General features: G+C 37.6%; 2 protein-coding genes across 7 annotated transcripts in view; one reads left to right on the top strand and one right to left on the bottom strand.

Annotated features, from left to right (window-relative positions):
- Positions 1-705: 705 nt before the first annotated feature.
- On the bottom strand, positions 706-8862 carry Vti1b (Vesicle transport through interaction with t-SNAREs 1b). Of its 2 annotated transcripts, none has more exons than XM_045744462.2 (5): positions 8809-8862; positions 7163-7303; positions 4914-5095; positions 3021-3105; positions 706-2853 (listed from the first exon to the last, which is right to left on the bottom strand). In XM_045744462.2, the coding sequence occupies exons 2-5, from the start codon at positions 7235-7237 to the stop codon at positions 2551-2553; spliced, it is 645 nt and encodes a 214-aa protein (XP_045600418.2). In that variant the 5' UTR covers positions 7238-7303; positions 8809-8862; the 3' UTR covers positions 706-2550. The 2 variants fall into 2 exon arrangements, with proteins under 2 accessions (XP_045600418.2, XP_045600419.2); XM_045744463.2 differs by having other exon boundaries at positions 8789-8809.
- Positions 8863-11812: 2950 nt separating this feature from the next.
- The window catches only part of LOC123759413 (traB domain-containing protein), a 28173-nt gene continuing 20354 nt past the window's right edge, over positions 11813-19631 (top strand). For 2 of the 5 annotated variants that reach the window (XM_045744461.2, XM_069335221.1), the window contains exons 1-3: positions 11813-11936; positions 13243-13417; positions 15541-15715. In XM_045744461.2, the coding sequence (XP_045600417.1) occupies positions 13257-13417; positions 15541-15715 (336 nt within the window). In that variant the 5' untranslated portion in view covers positions 11813-11936; positions 13243-13256. Of the gene's footprint in view, positions 11937-13242; positions 13418-15540; positions 15797-19631 lie in introns of all 5 variants that reach the window. The other 3 variants (XM_045744455.2, XM_045744458.2, XM_045744460.2) reach the window with 2 other exon arrangements.

The following is a 19631-nucleotide window of genomic DNA, read 5'->3' as shown; positions in this document are numbered from 1 at the left end:
TTTTATAGACCTTGTATAGTACACTTATGTACTAAATTATGCCTAATTAAGCAATTCCATTATGTTAGTTTCACTTTTTGTTACATTCATAAGAATTCCAGTAGTACAAAATTTGATTTTGAGGGGGGGGGATGAATAGCAAAAGTCAATCTGTGTATATTCCATCTATAGCAGCTATGGTTTCTATCATTTGTGGAGGAGGAGGATGATGGATACAATAATACCATGTGATAGAGTAAGACAGTCTGTTAAAACGTTGCAATGGTTAATTATTACTGGTTTTGAATTGTTCTTATTTGCCACACACCAGTTCAAGGAAGAGTGGGGGAAACACAAATTGAGATGGAGGTAGAGGCAATTATATTCTTGGAAAGAATAATGATTACTTATAATTTATAATATAATTTATGTATGATAATTAATAATGGAAAGAATGTGATTACTTTAGATTCATAGTATGGCTGCACAGATTAGGTACGGTAATTATCTAGAGAAAGCACTAAGGCATTCCTTCCCTCCATATCTATGGAGGGAAGGAATGCTGCCCAACCACTTGGACTGGCACAACCATTACTACTTAAAGCTGTTTTTGTTATAAGTTTATGTAAAACTAGACAGTATTATAAAACTGTCTAGGCTTACAAATTAACTGTCTTTCCACAATGCAGTTGATGTTAAGTGCTCTCGGTGAATAATACTACAGTATAAATTTTAATTTTAATATCTTTATGTATATAAATTTATACAGTATGAAGCAGAATTGATTTATCTGCTCTATAAAACACATTAGTGATTTTTTCTTTGGCCAGTAGAGTAGGCTTATATTCACACTTCAGTATATAAATGCCCATTTAATTCTTCAGCAATTTTTATTGTTGATCTCAATGTTATACTGTATATACTGCATATTCTATGTATAATCCCAGTAAAGCAATCAAATGTTACAGCACACATTATAATTTTCATATACAGTATTTAATTCAAACTACAAACACTACAATCCATTACAAACAAATATACACAAGATCTTCTGACCGCATTACTTTTATGTATTTACTTAAGCCACTATGATATAAATGATTGATGCAGTCTGCATTAAGCCCAGCAATTTACGCACTGTATATATTAATATATTAGCCTTAAAAATTACCTGACATGACCAGTCATTTCACTTTAAGGGTTAAAGATTTTAGTGATGAGAGAGAGAAAATAGAAAAACATGTTTTATGAAAAACAAATTGTCAAAATTAAACCATACTGTATATTATACTCTTGACTTACAAAGCATTCAGATCATCCTTTTTTTCATAATTATATATATATATTTATATATATATTTATATGTGTGTGTGTGTGTGTGTGTGTGTGTAATTACCTAAGTGTAGTTACAGGATGAAAGCTACTCTCGTGGTGTCCCGTCTTCCCAGCACTCTGTCATATAACGCTTTGAAACTACTGACGGTCTTGGCCTCCACCACCTTCTCACTTAACTTGTTCCAACCATCTACCACTCTATTTGCGAAGGTGAATTTCCTTATATTTCTTTGGCATCTGTCTTTAGCTAGTTTAAATCTATGACCTCTTGTTCTTGAAGTTCCAGGTCTCAGGAAATCTTCCCTGTCGATTTTATCAATTCCTGTTACTATTTTGTACATAGTGATCATATCACCTCGTGTGTGTGTGCAAAGAAGTGTCAAACTAATAAGTGCCACTGCATAAAACTTTACTATTTTTACTGTTAATCTATTTTTTCCTTATGCATAAAGGGTATTGTACAGTACAGTATATAAAAAAACAATGAAACAATTTAAAAACAATGGCCACCTACTCCAAAACTCAAACAATATGGAATGTATTGTTTGTTTCCTTATACTGAACTACAATATTATATTTAACTAAAAAAATAAAGTTTTCAAATTCATTAACATGTAAGATAATTAAAGTGTGTGAAGTGAGCTGCACAAAAAATTGTAATGAGAACAAATACAGTATGAATAATATAAAACATCTTCACATCTACAGCCAGATATAAAATGTTGCATAACAGAACTAATATATAATTTAACCCTTACTGATGGTGACAGTCTATTTAAATAATAATGACTAAACTTGTCACTGTCCTTGATCTATGCAGACTCAGTACTGTATATTTCCAATCACAGTTCATGTGGAGAGGTGCCTCTCCAAAGGTATAGTAGTCTAATTAAACAAAATATCCATAGGTCCTTTAAAAAAAAATCAGCATTGAATGTAATGAAACACCATTTTCTGGGCGAGACCCGGAGGCTCCCCGGAGCTATCCGGGGAGCCGACGGGGCTTCTCCCAGAAAAAAATTCAAATTAATTCTCATGCTGGTAAGAAGCTGTGATCCCCCTACCCCCAGCCCCAAATCATATACAATACAAAATTAAAATTTATCATACATGATATAGTAATCACCTCTCTCTTACAGGTTTGCATATAAAACTTTGGTACAGTATAATAAAAAAAAACTATGTAAACATATTTCAACAGTATGTCCTTAATATACATTCAGATCAAATGGACAATCATTTCATGAAAAATTTCCAGTAGATTACAGCACCAAGAATTGCACACTCTAGTAAAATAATAACTATTAAAAGTACCTTGTTGTAAAGCACATGATGTGACATGGATCGAATTATTCTTCTGCTTCTACTAAGTTCGGCATCTGTGTCAATCAGCCTGTCTCTTGTTCGAGTCAAAGTTTCTCTTTGAGTTCCTAACTCACCGAGGACATCTGTTCCAATGTGTACATTTTCTATAACAATTTTTGTGGAATTTGCTATGCTTGCCGAGGTTCGGTCTAGGATTGCATTGCCCTGTATCACCTGGAATTGTATTTAACAATGCATTTAACAACAGGCATTATATAACAACATGCTATTGCCTGTTGTTGCCTGTTATATAACAACAGGCAACAACAACATATACATATACCGGTATCTTAAATCAAATATATATCAGCGGTGTATAATTACAGTATCACATACTGTACCTGTTTACGTATTTCAGCATCAAAAGTGTTACTATCTTGAGCAGTAGAATGAGTCCACTTCTCTTGTTCAAACCGTTTCTGATATCTAAAAATAAGGAGATCAAATATATAAATATATATAAATATATATATATATATATATATATATATATATATATATATATATATATATATATATAAATACTACTAACTTTAAAACAAAATGATTATCAAAATATTTTTCATATGGCAAAATTTCAGGAATTAAACACTCGGGTATAATTAATAATCTCAGATAAAACACAATAATACTGTATTAAGAAGTACTAACAATGACTATAGCTTTACAATTATCAACAAATTCCTTATAATCTGAATCAATGGATCATCCAAACAAAATCTGATATGGTGATAGTCTCCAGTTTACACATTGCTAATCCAAATAATCTGTAACAGACGTCAAGATCAATATTTCGAAACAAAATACCTGTGTGCAGTGTTAGAGGAATAAGTGAGAAGTATAAGTAGCTGGATGCGGTAAGAGATTTTAAGGAAGTAAAGTTTTATATATTAGGTTTATGAGAGACGAAGCTTAAAGAAAATGAGATTGAGAGTGAAACAGAGTAAAAATTATATGAACACGTGTGAAAGTAAATACGTAGCAAAAAATAACCATAAGGCTGTTAATGAAAAGTATTACAGCATTGGAGAAATTAACTTTATCTTGTATTTTACACAGAAGCCCCTTAAACTGACAAATTTGAAAGGGGAAATGATGAGAAATGATTGCACATACAGTACTCAGTATGACACAAAATGAGATTTTGGTGGTTTAGAGAAAGAATGAGATAAGAATAATGCCAAGAAGTAACAGAATAATTGTGATGGATAATTTGAAATAATATACAGTACAGTGTAAATGGTGTTCTAAAAATAATTGACCGGATGTAGACTGAAAAACTTATGCAATGAAAGTTATGAAATGCAAATACATATTTTATATATAAAGATATACATAAGAATATATGGTAGAGGATGAATGATGGAATGGATGAAGAGAAGCAATTTGAGTGTAGAGAGAAGCATGTTAAAAGTATGTAAATGATAGAAACACACAGAAATAAGGAGGAATATCTGGAGGTTCGTCTGACTGCATATTTATACCTTCTGCTGGGTTTTTCTCGATTTTGGATTGATCTCAGATTTTCAAGCTCCCCCTATTGCCTTAAAGAAAGCCTGATTATGGTACTGCTCCTGGTAGGATAAGGTGAGTTTCAAAGGCCACGGGCAACTCCCAAAGGTTTGCCTGGCCCAGTAGCCATAGTAGAACAGCAGTAGCTCAGGGAGCTACTGAGGAGGGCTCTTCCAGAGATACAGTAATTTCCCAAGTGTAATTACAGGATGATAGCTATACTCATAATGTCCCATCTTTCCAGTAATCTTTGTCATATAGTGCTTTGAAACTACCGATTCTTTTGGCATCTACCGCTTTCTCACTTTCTCTGACCTTCTACAACTCTGTTTGCAAAAAGAGAACTTTCATATCTTTTTTGGGACCTTTATTTCCTTAGCTTGAATCTATGACCTCTTATTATTTAAGTTGTAGGTTTCAAGAATTTCTCCTTGTCTATTATGTCAATTCCTGTTACTATTTTGTATACTGTGATCATAAGGCCTCTTTTCCCTTCTATCTTGTAGCCTTAGCATGTTTGATGCCTCTACCCTCTCCTCATAACTCATGATTTTAAGTTCAAATATTAAAGTTATTTTTTTTTATTATTTATTTACTTATATAAACAAGAGTTCCTACATTCTTGTACAGATGGGATCAAGCATGCACCCCTTGACGACTCAGATACACGCTTTACCAACAGTACAGTATATGCTGGCAAAAATATATTTGTCAGTACATACCTTAATAATTCATTGTGGTATCTTTGCACTTTGCTGGTCATAGTGTTTCTGTAGTCAAGTGGAGCCTTCCTGATTTCAATATCCATCTCTAGTAATGAATCATTAGCATCTTTCAATGATCGTTCAATTTCTAACAGAAGCTTTTTCCGTTCTTCTTGGCTCTTACACTGTCCAACCCCACACTGTAATACATAATGCAAAATTATAATATACAGTACTCTTATAAGTTATCATAATATGTTGTTATAATACAGTCTTATAAGTTATCTGTATAAGTTATCACTTATGCAGAATCCAAGAGACCATATTCTGCATAATTAGCAATTAATATTATGTTTCCAATAAGCTAAACATTATTTGCATTTGTTTTCCTTGTTTAAAAAAATAGGATTTCTAGTCAGTTACTTGATATTGTCTATTATGAAATTTTAGACTTCTATTAATTTATAGCCTGTATCTTTCTAAACACACTGATTCAATTAATATAACACATTGAAACATTTTTGCAAAGTGATGTCCTTCACTATGCTATATATTAATGGATAGGACAACTCAAAAGAATGTGACAATGAAGGCACTTTGTGTGTAAAAGTAACTTTTGTTAAAACATTTGTAATCTCTTACCTGTAATGAAATCTTTTAAGTATATTTCTGAAATTACATCATAGGCTGCATGAATTAACTGAAGATCCTTCCTAGGATTATCATTGAAAAATCACTACATTGTAGGTCATGATAACTGCACTACTAAAATAGTAGTACTGTACTAGGTCATGATAACTGCACTACTAAAATGGTAGTAGTAGGTCATGATAACTGCCCGACCAAAGAACCAAAGTTCAACCCCCACAAGCATAACCTGGCGAGTACTACCAAAAATAAGTACATTAAATAAATACTGGTGCTTCCTCATTCATATTACCAACTATTACCAATCCTAAAGAGGAGTCATAGACTCCTAAATAATAGTAATTAATATAGGTATGATAAAGCCTTATAGTATTCACTTTACAACGATTTATCATTAAAAATTAGAAATCCATATATAGCACCATACCGAAAAAATTAATTATTTACTTGAGATACTAAAACCTCTCTGGGGCACTGAACCATCTTTACGAGGGTCACTCTTTGTGGGAATATTGTTAAGCTTTAGTATAGTAAAGAGAGAAGTGTGCAGGGTTTGGTTGATATGAAACCTGTAGCAATAATGACTACAATATCAGCTTTGCCATTTTTCAAATGGAATAAGTACTCATCGTCCAGCTGTTAAGGATATTTGTATTGGGAGCAAATGTGTCAAGGCTGGCCTACTCTAAGTACAAAATCTATGCTATTTTTCTAGAGTTGCGGTGTGTTGATCTCAATGATTAACTGACCAATTAAGTATAGCGCCTCAAACCCGCTGCAGGTGAGAGGGTAGAACAATTGAGGTGGACCCCCAGATTGTCAAGTGTCATTATGTAGTAATTGTCAGTTATCACTAGTGTTCAGTTAGTTCACTATTGTCCCATGGAAGAGAGTAGAGACTAAGTCTCTTCTCATGCCAGTGACATGGAAACAATTCCTGCTGTGTATGGTTTACATAGTTCTTGTCCTGATAATCTCAATCAAAGTAGAGTCAAGATCCCTGTGTATCAGTAAGTACGGTTGTTCAATAAACCTATTTTAATAAGTACCAGTGTCTTTTCGTCAGCATTTTCCTAAGTACAGTACTGCCCCCGCACTTATCCTACCTAACTATTATGTACCAGCTCTGGGTATAAAGACTCCCATAGCCTGCTAACACTCAAAAACAAAATTTTTGTTGAGAACCCCCTTGAAGTAATTTCTCTAGAGTAGCGTTTATGTATTGGAGCGAGACTGACGACCCAGTGATGGTTGATACAGTACACCTGCATACTTGTCTAGATACTGATGTGGTGAGCACCCCTTCTCCATTTGAGATACAGCCAATCTTTTCTGGATACTCTCGCATATATTTTCTGTCAACTGATAGCATGCAGACAACCATCATTGGGATTGCTGAGAAAATCAACTGGAGCTTTGAGGTGACTCGAACCCGCGACTGAGAGAATTCCAGCCGCTGATGCCAACCACTGGATTGGTGATTGTAACCATTGTATTGGAATTGGTGCTGTTGCATGCAGTTGCACTCATTGCAGAAATATACATGACCTCACAATTGTATTATGAACATCATATTTCATTATATGCAGTATACTGTGCTGGTACAGTATATTTCTTACCTCTAGTTTATCAGTGACTTGATCTAGAAGTGCCTCTACTTCTTCATCCAACAACTCAAACTTGTGAGAAGACATCTTGCCAAAGCTTCTCTTTAAATGTAGATGTTGTATGTAAAGGTTTGTTGCGTTCTGATTTTAATTCTGAAAGCAAATTATATTCTTAAAATTAAATATCAAGATCTATAAACAAGAATGACTGTCTATTTATTTATTCAAGGTTAAGAGGCCATACCAAACATTGCGTGGCGACTGGTCTTTGTTTGGGGATGGTCATAATTTTATGCTGTCATAGGTAGGTAGGGATTGGTCCCTCCCGCCCTTTGCATGAATTAACAAATGACACTAATTCCACTCTAATTAACCCTTAATCAGACCTCAGAGGAGATTTTTACATTAATAATGACATCTAACCTGCACACATTATAATTATAATAACAATTAGTTACAAACCTTTTTTTGTTACAATATCTGTGTACTGTATTTAAAATAAATATTATATAATGAAGATACAAGTTTTGTTAACTAAAATAAATTAAATATGGGGTATTCAGGATCATCAAAGCTTATTATTATTAGTCTTTACACCACACAACTTGCTCATAATCTCATACATGTCATTTATATACTAGAAGCAAAATATGGATACAGTGCAAGGATTTCAAATATTTTATCATTTGTAATAAGATGGTGTTCCATTTCATGCAGCATGAGTTTATATTTATATCTCAATGGCTCAATTTTATCAGTCTAACATGTGATGCTCTAGTGTGTGTTCCTGTCATTGTCCACACACTTTACACTTTACTTACTCTAGATCCCCATAAAAGCTGAGCTACCAGAGATACCTGTAGTGTTGTAGTATTCGAGCTGTTACAATGCCTGTCAGTTTACTTTGTTACTTGCCCCATACACATATTCTTTTCGACACATTTCATTGTGATAAATAATGGATCTGCTAAATTGTTTGCTCTATTCTACTGTCTTCAAAATCATCACAAATGTTCTTGTCTAACGTAACTTTTTTAAGGGTTCTATTGTAAAGTCCAAGATTACGTCCAACATTGACTTTATTTACTGCAAGCTTTAGTAAGGACATTAACATGACCATGTTCAGGCAGTCCAATGAGAGAGAGGGGATCCATATTTTGACTTTGACCCTCATGCATATGTATCTATGTCTGGTTGCGGTGACAAGTTAGTTTAGTTCATTTATTATGCACCCCATACCCATCTTGTGGGCGGTAGTGGAAAGGGTTACAGAGGCACATAATGGGCTCAGGGACTGAACCCCACAGTTCATTAAGCTAAGCAAGTTACAATCTTGATGAGCTAATTACAAAATTCAATATAAGTCGTCACATCAACAATGGGTTCGAGATCGACCACAAGTACAATTTGACTGTAAGATAATTTCCTGCATGGTGTCAATATATCTTCCAAAACTGTTTGTTTTCCCCATAAGATAAAGCTTGTGTTTGGCCCGTAAATCAACATTAAAGAAAATCCCTTTCTTGCACCCCACTAACAAAACAAATTGCCATAACATCACAAATATACGTTTAGGGTAATTGTGGGTTCTCTCATATGATGTGATACTTGGCAATTTAATATTAAAATGAGGCAAACCTAGTTTGTTTACATCTCACCTTCGTCGCCGCCCCCAGGTCAAGGCTGCCAACCGACCCGCTCATACCTACTGTGAAAATAACAAGTGGGTTTTGATGATATAAAATAAATAAATAAATGTTTATTCAGGTAAGGTACATACATACAAGAGGTTTTACAAAAATTGATAGATTTATAGATAGAACTAGTACATACAATGCCTAAAGCCATTATTACGCAAAGCGTTTCGGGCATTTTATCGTGTGGATTATGTGACTTTGAATATGTTCAATTAATGACTGATGCATCTGTGCCCTTTCATATAATTTAATTTGACGATGTTCATGTAATAGTGTATGTATGGCTTCGTTCTCGACTCACAAGCAGGTATGGGCGCCTGGTGGCTGAGTGGACAGCGCTCGGGGTTCGTAGTCCTAGGGAATGGGAATCGATCCCCGGCGATGGCGGAAATAAATGGGCAGAGTTTTTTTCACCCTGAGGCTCCTGTTCACCTAGCAGTAAATAGGTACCTGGTAGTTAGACAGCTGATACGGACAGCTTCCTAGGGATGTGTGTGTGTGTGTGTGCGCGCGCTTGTGTTAGAGAGAAATATATGTAGTAAATATAATAGAGGAAACAGATTAGTTAGAAAGGCGGGGTCCAAGAGCTAATAGCTCGATTCTGCAGACACTAATAGTAAATACACACACACACACACACACACACCATGGGTTCTGAGAGAATGTTCATCTGAGCTCATCATTCCACTTCACCCTTTCAGGCATCCCTGTGTATAGGAGTCGTAGCAGACGTGTGGGAAAAGGCTAACATAGTTCCAATCTACAAAAGTGGCAGCAGGGAAGACCCCCTCAATTATAGACCTATATCATTGACAAGTGTAATAGTGAAAATATTGGAAAAAATAATAAAAACTAAATGGGTAGAACACCTGGAGAGAAATGATATAATATCAGACACACAGTATGGTTTTCGATCTGGAAGATCCTGTGTATCGAATTTACTCAGTTTCTATGATCGAGCCACAGAGATTTTACAGGAAAGAGATGGTTGGGTTGACTGCATCTATCTGGACCTAAAAAAGGATTTCGACAGAGTTCCACATAAGAGGTTGTACTGGAAACTGGAAAATATTGGGGGAGGGGGTGACAGGTAAGCTTCTAACATGGATGAAACATTTTCTGACTGACAGAAAAATGAGGGCAGTAATCAGAGGCAATGTATCGGACTGGAGAAATGTCACAAGTGGAGTACCACAGTTCAGTTCTTGCACCGGTGATGTTCATTGTCTACATAAATGATCTTCCAGTTGGCATACAGAATTATATGAACATGTTTGCTGATGATGCCAAGATAATAGGAAGGATAAGAAACTTAGATGATTGTCATGCCCTTCAAGAAGACCTGGACAAAATAAGTATATGGAGCACCACTTGGCAAATGGAATTTAATGTGAATAAATACCATGTTATGGAATGTGGAGTAGGAGAACATAGAACCCACACAACCTATAAATTATGTGAGAAATCTTTAAAGAAGTCTGACAAAGAAAGATATCTAGGGGGTGGTTCTAGATAGAAAACTATCCCCTGAGGACCACATAAAGAACGTTGTGCGAGGAGCCTATCCCACGCTTTCTAACTGCAGAATTGCTTTTAAATACATGGATGGCGAAGTACTAAAGAAATTGTTCACGACTTTTGTTAGGCCATAGGTAGAATATGCAGCGGTTGTGTGGTGCCCATATCTTAAGAAGCACATCAACAAACTGGAAAAGGTTCAAAGACATGCTACTAAGTGGCTCCCAGAACTGAAGGGCAAGAACTACGAGGAGAGGTTAAAGGCATTAAATATGCCAAAACTAGAAGACAGAAGAAAAAGAGGTGATTTGATCACTGCGTGCAAAATAGTAGCAGGAATTGATAAAATCAATAGGGAAGATTTCCTGAGACCTGAAACTTCAAGAACAAGAGGTCATAGATTTAAACTAACTAAACAAAAATGCCGAAGAAATATAGAAAAATTCACTTTCGCAAACAGAGAGGTAGACGGTTGGAACAAGTTAAGTGAGAAGGTGGTGGAGGCCATGCAAGACCGTCAGTAGTTTCAAAGCGTTATATGACAAAGAGTGCTGGGTAGACAGGACACCACGAGCGTAGCTCTCATCCTGTAACTACACTTAGGTAATTACACAAACTGCCTGAACTTGATCAATCATGCCCTCTTCTAATGTTAGCACATGGTCTAGAATGCCTCGCGTGAAACCTCGTGTGGGCTCTGCCACATGCTGTATGAGAAAGGAGAATACTATTTAGTTTAATTCAATATTACATAACGTGAACTTTTTGGTGGTTAACCAGTCCATTATTGAACATTTGACCAAATAATTGCTATAGTACTGGGGGCTCCTGTTGAAGAATTAAGTCGTCAGGATAAACGTAAACTGACTTACTGTTAATATGTAGCTCTTGTAATAGCACTTTCTCTGTAACTAGCTGACATTGTAACTATAAGGTGTGAAGGATAGAAGAAATTGTTTATGTAATAATCTAAGATGAGGTCTGATAAAGACCTTTTGTGCCCTCTGTAATGCTTTTGCGCTACCGCTCACAGGATGAGTATGGGGTGCACAATAAACTAGCCGCCTTCGGCGGCAACAATCAATCAAATCATGTTGTATACGTGCTTGAGGAACGCCAGTTTGAGGGATTAAAAAAAGCTAGATGCTATGGTCAGATATGTTGATATAAAGCAAGCAAGATATGTGGGTGATTCATGGGCCACGACGACACACGTACCGGATACACCCAACACGTTTCTGTAATGTAATCCGCAAAAAAATAAAAATAAAAATAAATATGAACAGGGAAAGTGTTGAACCTTGAGAATCATAGTATCAACATAACGCACTGTGTCAATACCCAACACAATCAGAACTGTCAGTTTATTGTACACGTTACATGGGATGAAATCCGACCACAAAAACAAAACAAGGACAATACTGTACAAATACTTTAGATAATCCGCGTAAATTTTGTGCGTTAATCCCTATAGCCGGGAGCCCCGGGACTATCAGTGTGTTGTTGAGGGCCGCGGTGGATGGGTCACGCCCCACGCTTCTTCTCCTTTATCCTCCATTCTGCTGCATGACGTGAGTGTTGGAGCCTGCCGTGTGCCTTGGGTGATGGCCACCACCCCCCCGGCGAGTGCCACCGTACGCACGAGTGCCTCTAAATTCGAGGGTCGTGATAAAACAAGTTGGGGGAGAGGAGGATCCGCCCGCCAGGTGGTGGCGGGGGAGAAACTTAAGGCCTCTGTGCCAGTTCTAGGAATGGACTCGCAAAGTCCTGTGTGGTGAAGGTATTTTGATGGTGTAGGGTAGTTATTACACTCTCGTGTCCTGTCGTGCCCAGGTAGCTGCCGGTACCTTGCGCCGGGTTCTGTCAGGCATTGTAAAATGACGAGAACAGCTGCTGGCTTAACATAGGCCGGTATATCCTGCCAACCCGTCAGGCTTGGCTCGGTATATGCAGAATATGCGTCTGGCTTGGCTGGCTGGCTGCAGAACACCCGTCTGGCTTGTTTTGGGATATTTATTTCTTGCTGTCGGGACAAGAAGCCTGTAGTTTGGCTTATCGACGCCCCCCCCTACCCCAAGGCCAACTATTGACCTTCACCAAGACTACACCACTACAATTTCCTATCTCTCCGGTACCTGTTATACTGCTAGGTGAGCAGAGACATCAGGAGAAAATAAATTTCCCAACAGTTTCCCCTGCCTGGGGACTGAACCTGGGTTACAGGTTTGAGAGCTGAGCATATAGACTACTGTGCCACATGAAGGCTATCCATGTGGTTTGCTTGGGTGCTTGGAAGGGAAGGGAACTATCAGGTGGAAAGCACCAAGCCATTACGACTATATAGCACTGGGAAGGGATCAGGATAAGGATTTGGGATAGGACAGGAGGAAGGAATGTTGCCCAACAACTTGGACGGACGAGGATTGAACGCCGCCCTGCATGAAGCGAGATCGTTGCTCTACTGTCCAGCCCAAGTGGTTGGACATTGGGTGCTTGGAGAATATCATCTGACTTGGCCAGGAGCACGAAGAATAACCATTCGGCTGCTTTTAATACAGTATTGTATTATACATTACCTAGTACTGTACAGGATTTCACTCCTGTCCCCTCAGAAGCTGCATTGTGCAGTAAAGTGATGTACAGCATTTAATTTTCTAATTGTAGTATAATTTATTTTTTTCATATCGCATTCCCCCTCTAACTGAAATGTAGCCAACAGTTAATGTCCATTACTGTATCTTGTAATTTGCCAACATCTTGTACTCTATTATCTGAAATCTTAATCCATTTTAGACTTGATGTCTTATATAAAATATTTAAGCCTGTTATACATTTCAGTATCTAAATAAGTAGGCTTAAATTGCTTTGCTCCAACAGAATTTAGTGGCTAGATGACGTCATTGGGCGACTTCCACAATGTAAGTCGGGCAGAGGTGGTGACAGATGTCCTGAATATAACAGAGGGCGAGGAGGCACTAGAGTTGGCTAGCAATGACATGTCAAAGTCACTTGACATTTCACAAATGTCTTTAGAAAGTGAATCCATGGATAGGTATGTTTTTGCTAGAGTTTTAACCAAAAAGTGCTGCACGTTTGAATGCTTTCTTAATTAAGGTTGAACTAGGCTTAAGTGGAACGTTCTTTGTTATTTAGAGACTTAAGATTTGATTTTAATTTTGTTGGTGGCATGTGTGTGTTTACTAAGTCTTATTCTTATTGTGCATAAAAGATTTGTTTCAGCATAGGCTATATTATACGAAAGGAGTAGCTTTTTATTTGGAAACGTACAGTTTTGGTAGTTTTGAGTTCTTAATTTCTGTAGGTCACCCCAAGTCTTTATAGTATTAATTGCTTTGATACAGTACAATATAGGGTAAAGTCACCAGCTGGCATTTACTTCTTGGAGGAAGGGCAGATATAAAATTAATTGTACTGGATTAACTTTACATATGCAAATATTTATGGTATTTAAAAATGAGTGTTTAGAATGTCTGAACTTGTCAAGTTGGAAAGACTTGGTAATTTTCAGAAAGCCAGTATGACTAACTGTAGCACTTGTCAGGTTGGAGGTTTTTGTTAAGCTGACATAAGGAGTTAAGGCAGAACCTCAATGTATGCAGATTTGGTAGCTTAAATCCCAGAAGATGGGCAGGTTTTGATTCATTATATATTTTTGTAACTTTAGTAATTTATAAATTATGATCCTAAGCTTTAAGTATGGTATCTTTAAAGATGTTTTAGGTTTCATAAATAGTTACTGTATATAGTTATAAGTGTTAACAGGTGACTTGATACTGTGCTTACCTATTAGTGACTTCTACTCCTCGTCTAACTGCATTTCACTTGGCCATTCAAACAATATGATTATAAGTACGATACTTCCATGCGTGTCCCGCTTCCACTGATGTTCTCTTGTCCTTTTTTTTATATCAATTTTAAGAGAGGCTAAATCTTAATTACTTTACCCCTCACAGTGGAGATTGCCTGTGTTCTTTCCCCAACTTCATTATTGTATGTACTTTGCTCTTTCTAGGATTGAGTGATGGCCATTTGTCTGCCTACTCCTGAAATTTAGATTTTCTATAATTCTCTGCAGTCTTCATTTACATTTCTTATTTGCTTTGCATTATCTGCAAGTATTGATGTGTAAAAGCTTACTGTCAGTCTGGTCATTAACGTAAATCAGGACTGTTTCTTGGGAACCCTATTTGTCAAGAGCTTCCAGTGCAGCAACACCTCTGTCTATTTCCCTTCTTTCTCTGTCTGTTACGTACTTCCTTAACCAGTTCAATATTTTCCCCGTTTTACAAGGTAGCCTTTTTATCTTGTACACGAGCCTCTCATTAGAAATGGTATTAAATGACGTTTGAGTCTAGGAATGGCTGATAGGAAGCAACCCTGTCACCTACAGTCAGTTTGGCTTTACTTTTGTTTTATTTAGTTAACCTTGTTTTAAAACTATTAAGTTTGTCAGGTATGAATTCTCCCTTCTAAATCCATGTTGCCCATCCATTAAAAAGCTAATCATCTCCAAATGCTTCAATCTCATTTTGATTTCTTTCACCAGCACTTTACAAGAAATGCATGTCAGTAACCTGGTAAGTTTTGGCTTTCTCATTAGTTGGCTGAAATCCAGTCAGTTCAATGGAAATGTCGCTTAGACCATTGGGATCTTGGAGAAATTTCTTGGCAGTCCCAACTTTGCATGCCTCGTGTGTGTCCTGGACCAACAGTAACTGTGCAGGTGTCTTGTTGTATCTTTTACCTCAATTTCATATGGTGCTCTTTTTTTTTTTCTTCTGAACTGATGCTTTCCTACCTCATGAAAGCTGGGAGGAAAAAGTATACTGTTCAGTATTGATGACTATAACTTAATTTCATAAGCTTAATTTTATATTGGATTACAGTACTGTTTTTTAATTAGACTTTGTTCAAAATCTAAATACTATACTTTTTCTATATTATAAGAATGAATTACAATTATTGAGAATTACAAGTGCATTACTTGAGAATTACAATTACATATTTAATTTTAATTTTAATATAATTTTAAGTGTTCCCTTTAAAGACCTAATCTAAACAAAAATGTAATGCTATGTCTATCTTTAGTCATTGTTCTTAATTTACATTACAGAATTCAGAAGTTTTTAAAATATCTATTTTATTTTATTGTAGTGAAGTCATGGATACAGCTGCAGACTCCTCCAGGGAGTCGGCCCTACAGTCGCCAGACTCTGCCATTGGTGTAACGCCTACCTTGACACCTGAACAAGAGTTCCAGAACACTATTCCTGAGAAGCTCTCTGAAAGGCCTATACAATTCATAGAAGATACACAAACATCAATACAGGTAGAGCAGAATAGTAAACTCGTTGAATCTGGGGCAGAGAGAGAAAAAGATGATCAGAGAACACAAGATCTGGAGCAACAGGTATACAACTTTATTCTAATATTGCACAGGCACATAATTTGTTTGGACTACCAGGCACCACTTGCTAATGCAGACCATACTATATTCAGTATCATTAAGGTAAACTCAAATATTTTTGAACAGGGATGGATGGCATCTGGGTTTTATTCATGGTAATCCTCTTGGAGATTGCAGTGTTGTTTTAACATTCGTTGGTCAGTTTGGTTAGTCATGGTATGAAGAGTTACCTCATGACACCGGATGGTTTTAGAGCTTGAACAAAGCTCTGGTAAAGCTTTCCACATGGTAAAACATATGATTCCTGCATCCATGTACTTTAAATGTCTTTTATTATGGATTCTGCAGTCCATGGATCAAGGGCATATCGCCGAAAAGTGCTTGTATTATATTGAACATCTTGCAAAATGTTTAATGGCTTCCATTTTTACCCTAAATAGATGTGGTCTGCATTAAATCTCTCATAAAACTGAATGTAGGTTGCTATATACTGTACAGGGTATCAAATGTAGTTAGGAAATAGTTTATAGCTAAATATACAGTAGTCTGGTGAGCATGAGTATAATATAAGTGATGTACAGTACTGTATTATGTAGATAATAAGAACATTATCCAGTATCTTGAATTATTACCTCCAGAATGCTGAATCAAAATGGACAACAGTAAGGTAAATGTTAAAAAATAAGCAGAAAATGATCCACTCGGTAGCAAATTGAAAGCAAACCAACTCGCTTGGAAAGGGGAAGGGAGATCCTTCTAGAAAGAGGTGTTTCATTACATTCGACGCAGGTTTTCTGGAAAGGGGGTCACTCAGTGGATTCCCCTGTTAATTCACCACAGAACAAAAAAGTGAGAAACTTGCCAGAGGCTGATAAGAAGCAAGCCCAACCCTGAAAGGTGTGAGGGGTTAGGGACAAGTAACCTGGTTTATAGCAACACAAGCCTGATGGAGCTTAGGGATAATAACTACATAAGCCACCAAAATCCACAAATCAGAATATCGGCCCAAGACATAATAAAATAAACGCGGACAAAGTTGCAAACATGTGCATCGTGGACTTTAGGGTAAAATGCAGTCTGGCTAAACTTGATGACACTGTGGAAAATGTGAAAACAAGGAACCAAGAACAATTAGTCAAATCACAACACAGCACCTGGTGCAACCTTGACGACATGCAGATAATGACAGCTGAAACCAAACCCAACAAATGATGCACTCTTAGCCAAACAAATAAACAATAACCAGTGGACCCCTGCAGAAGCCAATGGTCTTATTATTGGCCAGAAATAGGGATGGTAGCAGAATAAAACGCATGCTTTCTAAGGAGAGCACGTAGTGCCTCAACCCAACAACTGGTAGTGAGGGCTAATAAAAATAGCCTAAGTAGAAGAATCATGGATTAGAGGGGGCAACAGGAAAGAGACCATGTAGGCTCTGGAGGAGAATCAGCTGGCAGAGGTAAAAAAAAATTGAGAATTTGTGAAACGGTTCAAGAAATATTGACACCGAATGCAAGCAAAAGTGGCTTTGCCTATGTCAAACAAAAGGAAAGGCATAGTTGGGACAAAAAGAAAGCAGCTATCTGTGGACCATACAGATGGTAATAGATCAAAGTAAAAAAGTCAAAATGCAAAGAATGGAGGGCATCCTTGAACCAGTAAGGAACGTCGCGGGAATAGGGTGAACTGGCAGAAAAAATATGGGTTCGGAAAACAAGCCACTCGAGCTGGAAATCACACATTAGGATACCATGGAACCAAAACGACCACTTCCACTTTGCCTACAAACATCTCCAATCTGGAAAACACCAAAAGCAATAGCTAAACTGATGGGAAGAATTACAGGAACTTGCAATAGTCTGTTCAACCGAAAGCATCCTCCATGAGAGCCTCGCAAATGGGGACTGGAACAAAATAAGATGGAATCTGCTGGTTCCACGCCGATGCGAAGAGGTGCACCTTGTGGGCAACTGAATGTCTTGCAGAGCTAGTTGGACACGTCATCAACTGGCCATTCGGTTAAATTGGGATGAAAATTAGTGTGCGCTCGCAAGCATGGTGAACAGTAACTGCACAGAGAGCTAAGCCCTGAGAAACCAGAAGAGCTACTCCAAGTCCAGCTTTACAGAAGAAAGGACTGAAGCGACCACATGTGACTTGGGCATTGAATCACTAGGAAACAGTTGGAGTGGAGGCAGATCATGGAGCCTTGAGGGAGACAAAAACACTGTACACCCCACCACACAGCCGCAATCGTGAGTACCATGTTAAGCACCCATTGAAGAAAGGCCCGTTCAGTGACACTGAGAGGCCTGCTGAGCACGTTACAAAACCCCAATTCGGGGCCGAGGTGTCCATAAATAGGTTGTGGCATCGAGGAGGAAGGTACCATTGAACAGATTACCAAAACGCCTGAAGAGAAAACTAGTGAACCTGAAGCTGGCAAAGGGTAAATGGCACATCCAGTGATCCCTATGGTTAGAAAGGAACGAACTAGCAGCAGAGCCAATCCCTGCCCAGGAAAAAAATGAGCAGGCAAAGAATAGGCACCCCTTCGACTGAATAAGCAAATGCCAAGGAACCCGAAAGAGAAGCAACAGTCACAGACTAGGCCTAACTGTCCAAATCATCAATGGAACTAGCCAGGAAGTATGCCAAATCACTTTGAACCTGAACTTAGTGAGCTGGGAAAGCGCCAGATTCCCTGGCTTGCAGACAGGTTGGGCACCCAAACCAGCCAGTCAATGAGGCTGACTCTCAGAACTGCAACCTCCAAAAAAAAAATCACACTCAGTGCCCAAAAGTCTGAGAAGTCAGAACAAACCTAAGGGAAGGACCTGTAATGAGGCTAAAGGGGCTAATGAGAATGCCCTGATGAAAATAAATGGGACAAACCAACCATTATTTCTTGTCTGAAAGAAAATAAAAAACCCAAAGAGCCGCCTGCAATATATTGATTAAATGGATGAAATTCCAACCCAGGTGAGTTGGTTTTAAGAATTTTTTTTTTAACAACCCTGTTAAATAAGAATATGTGTACAGTAATTTCCTTCCTCATTTCTATACTCTTAACCTATAATATGGGCATATTGTTTTAAAAAGATCGCTCCATGGTGTGCATGTCACCTTAATATATTTTAGGTACTTTGCAATATTGGTAATTTTAGCATGGCCCTTTGCTTGGCCCGAGGTGGCCCATCCAGGGCACCTCGTGCTTGATTAATTCACCTGTACTTGATTAATGCACATGAATTGTGACGTCATTGCAAGACTTCCAAGAGTTAACACATCCAAAATAAGTCTTGTACTATTTTTTTTCCCATGATAAGGGAACGCATTGTACCAATACAGTGGCACCTCAATGAACGTGTTTAATCTGTTATGGCACCGAGCTCGTCATGTGAAAAACTCGTATAGCGAAACAACAAAAAAAACTCGTAAAAGGTGTCCGAGAACCAGCGGAAACGCTCGTTAATCGAGGAAAAGCTCGTTAGTAGAGACAAATGTTCTGCGAGCGGCTTGCTCGTTACTCGAAATGCTCGTAGATAGAGCTGCTCGTTAAATCGAGGTGCCACTGTACGTTATTATATTGGAAAGAACAAAAAAATTGTAATATATTTCCTTGCGCACTGGGGGGATGTCGGCTATGAAAGGCGTTTGCAATGCCAAGTCATTTTACTATAAAATTAAGAAAATTAAGTAAGAGTTCCACATTGCTCTTTAGATTGTGCTCAAAATAGCTGACTGGGGAAGTGTTGAGCTGGCATGAGTGTTGAGCAGTGAGTCGGGGGACTCTCCTTGTACATGGGGTAGAGTATTTACTAAAAAATAAAAAAAA

The sequence above is a fragment of the Procambarus clarkii genome, chromosome 32 (assembly GCF_040958095.1).
Source record: "Procambarus clarkii isolate CNS0578487 chromosome 32, FALCON_Pclarkii_2.0, whole genome shotgun sequence".
In the NCBI taxonomy this organism is placed as follows: Eukaryota; Metazoa; Arthropoda; class Malacostraca; order Decapoda; family Cambaridae; genus Procambarus; species Procambarus clarkii.
Note: the sequence above shows the minus strand (reverse complement) of the source record. Positions and strands in the feature narration are given on the sequence as shown.

Bases quoted from the DNA above. Each gene is read 5' to 3' on its own strand.
- Vti1b (XM_045744462.2), bottom strand. From the start codon at position 7,237: ATGTCTTCTCACAAGTTTGAGTTGTTGGATGAAGAAGTAGAGGCACTT. The intron at 3,106-4,913 runs GTATGTACTGAC...CCTTATTTTTAG, and splicing joins TACCACAATGAATTATTAAG to ATATCAGAAACGGTTTGAAC. The intron at 2,854-3,020 runs GTACAGTATGTG...ATACAATTCCAG, and splicing joins ATGCTGAAATACGTAAACAG to GTGATACAGGGCAATGCAAT.